Source organism: Propithecus coquereli, unplaced genomic scaffold (assembly GCF_000956105.1).
Source record: "Propithecus coquereli isolate 6110/MARCELLA unplaced genomic scaffold, Pcoq_1.0 Scaffold223, whole genome shotgun sequence".
Classification (NCBI taxonomy): Eukaryota; Metazoa; Chordata; class Mammalia; order Primates; family Indriidae; genus Propithecus; species Propithecus coquereli.
In genome coordinates, this window is record NW_012147523.1 from 4,484,781 (window position 1) to 4,487,705 (window position 2,925).

The 2,925-nt window shown below is 50.6% G+C and overlaps 1 protein-coding gene across 1 annotated transcript in view; it reads right to left on the reverse strand.

Annotated features, from left to right (window-relative positions):
- VWA3A (von Willebrand factor A domain containing 3A) overlaps positions 1-2,925 on the reverse strand; it is a 73,645-nt gene that overhangs the window by 65,867 nt on the left and 4,853 nt on the right. Inside the window, exon 4 of the mRNA XM_012644941.1 lies at positions 2,081-2,156. Within this exon, the coding sequence (XP_012500395.1) occupies positions 2,081-2,156 (76 nt within the window). The remainder of the gene's footprint in view (positions 1-2,080; positions 2,157-2,925) is intronic.

A 2,925-nucleotide genomic window follows, 5' to 3' on the forward strand; every position in this document is an offset into this window, starting at 1 on the left:
ATTTCTCTGCTTTCCATGTTAGCAACATGTCCTCACCTCCCGTTTCTCTGTGACCCACTCACATTAGGCTCTCACCTCCCCACTCCTCTGAAGCCACACTCGTCCAGGTGACGGGTGACCTCCCTCTCGCCAAGCCCAATGGCCAAAGCCCAAATCCTCAACTTTCTTTAACTCTGAGTAGAGATGACACAGTTTGAAACACTTAGGACACGTGTCTTCCAGGTGACCATGTTCTCCTGCTTTTCCTCTGAAACTCACTGGCCATTCCTTCTTAATCTCCTTTGCCAGAGAGACCCTCCTCCTTGTTCCAAGGTCTGAATTATTGGAGTGTGCTAGGAACGTGCTCCTGAAGGTGTGGGCTGCAGACAAACAGGGTTTCCATCTCCCAGGAGCTCATCAGACATGCAGAATCTCCGGTCTCACCCCAGACTTACCTAATTAGAGTCTTCATTTTAGCAAGACCACCCCCAGGTGATTTGGCAGCATTTTAAAGTTCAAGAGGCTGAGCTAGGGCTCCATCTTCCACGCTCTTCTTTATCTACACCAGGGTTTGCCAGCTGCACTACTGACATTCAAGGCTGGATAATTCTCAGTGGTGGGGAGCTGCCCCATGCACTGTAGGACACTAAGCAGCATCGTTGGCTGCTGCCAAACTAGATGTCAGTGACACCCCCCTCCCCCAACCATGACAACCAAAATTGTCTCCAGACATTGCTTGCCAACGCCTGTTCTGCACTCCCTCCCTCACGACCTCAGAAGTGTCACGTCTTTAAATACCATCTGAACGCTAACGACTACCCAAGGTCCATCTCCAAGCAGATCTCTCTTGGAACTCCAGACATGTGCACCCAACAGCCTGTTCCACATCTCCATCTGATGTCTAGTACGTCCCTCAGACATCACATGTCTGCAACAAGACCTCTGGGCTTTCCTCTGCACACCTGTCCCTCCCTCAGCCTTCCCCATCTCAGTAAAGGGCTTTCAATATCGGGCCAGCACTCTGGCCCCAAACCCATCCAATCCATCACCAAGTCCTTCCAGCTCGACCTTCATGCTGTGCCCTGAGTCCACGACTTCTCATCCTCTCCATGCTGGTGCTCAAGTCTAAGCCGCCATCGTGCTCACCTAGCCTGACCTTCCCGTTTCCACCTTTGCTCTCCATAGTCAGCGGATGCAGCAGCCAGCATGAGCCTTTCGAGACTTCTCAGATCACGCCGCTGTCCTTAGAACCTCACCTTCAGAACCAGATCCTCCCTGATCTGAACCTTCCTGTCTAGCTTCAGCTCTTCTCTCCACCTTTCTCACTCTGTCCTCACTGCACTGACCCGCTTGCTGCTTCAGGAACATGCCAACCTCGTTCCCATCTCAGGGCCTTTGCACTTGCTGTTTCCTCTTCCTGGAACATTCTCCCCTAGGTCTCACTGAGTGTCTGTTCAACTGTCTCCTCCTCAGAGTGGGTTTTTGACTGTCTATTTAAACAGCCCTCTTTCTGTTCCACTCCCTATTCTCCTACTTGGCTATATTTTTCTCTATAGCACTACCACTAACTGACCTTGGATATGGTTAATTTGTTCATTATCTGTCCCCCTCCTCTGGACCGTAAGTTTCATGAAGGCAGGACCTTCGTATTGGTCACGTTCATACACTCGATCCTAGACAGTGCCTGATACGCACTGACAAATAAAGATTTGCCAAATTCACGACCCAAATGTAGCGTGAGGCTTGCCAGCATGTTGCCAATCCTGAGTGGCCAGAAGAAGTTAAAATTTAGAGCCAGTTCTTTTCCTTTTAAATTTTAAAAAAGCTGCCATTAGAGCTTCAGAGCTTTTGTAAGTGAAAACATGCGTTCCGTACACCTGGCCATTGAGCATCTAGACATTTATTCCATAGAAAACTGGACAGGTACGTAAGAGGGCATTGGAGCCCAGCAATCCCAGAAAATCTCATCTTTCAAGAGAAGTCTGAAATAGACATAAAAGTGAAATACCAGGATCTTAAAATCTTGGCAACTAATTCGAAAAATATTTAAAACTATGGGGCCAAGAAAAACATGGCTGTGGGCCAGATTCATCCTGCCTACCACTGGTTTATAACCCCTGCGTTTGTCCTCCTCAGACACAGACCCAGAGAGGTGAGGCCACTCGCCCACGGCCTTCCTGACAGAGCAGAGGGGACCTGGGACGAGTGAGGGTCTATCCGTCACTCCAGGCTGCCCCGGCGGACACCCAGAGGCCTCCTGGGTTCTTTTACAGGTGATCACTTCCCTGGGATGCTATCTGGGCTCTTCCCTGGCTTCCCTGCAGCTCCATCGGAAAGGGGAAGGGGGAGGGGGACCTGTCAATCACTGCCCACTCTGCAAAGGAGCCAGGACGGGCGTGACGGGTGGGGAGGTGAGAGCTACATTCCCTGAATGGATGGATGTGTTTGGAGCCAGTGAGGATTCCACCCCGCGGTCCTGTCAGCCTGTTACCATGGGCAACCAGAGGGGGCGTGCTATACCTGGAGACACGCATGCGCTGACTAGTCCGAGCCAGAGAAGAAGGGTCTGGACCTGAGACCTAGAACACGCCCTGGCGTTGGTGGGGACAGGCCGCTTTAGTGCTATATTGTCACCTACTGGTCTCGGGGAGAGATGGGGACTGGGGAACCATGAATTTCAGCATCTGCCTGTCCCAGGGTTTAAAACAAGAGTTGAGGCTTGCGCCTAAGGGTGCAAGCAAACCGGGAGCCAGAAATGTATCAGTTGGCGGAAATTAAGCTAAAACAAGTAAGAAGGTGAAGCAAAGGTTGATTTGCTCTTGATCACTCTGGTACCCTTGGGGTCTGAGGAAAACGTTTAACCCAACTTTTAAGAAAATTATGTCCAGATAATCCGCCTTAGTCTTATAAATTTCATCATGGGTCCGAGGTTCAGTGGTCTGTGGT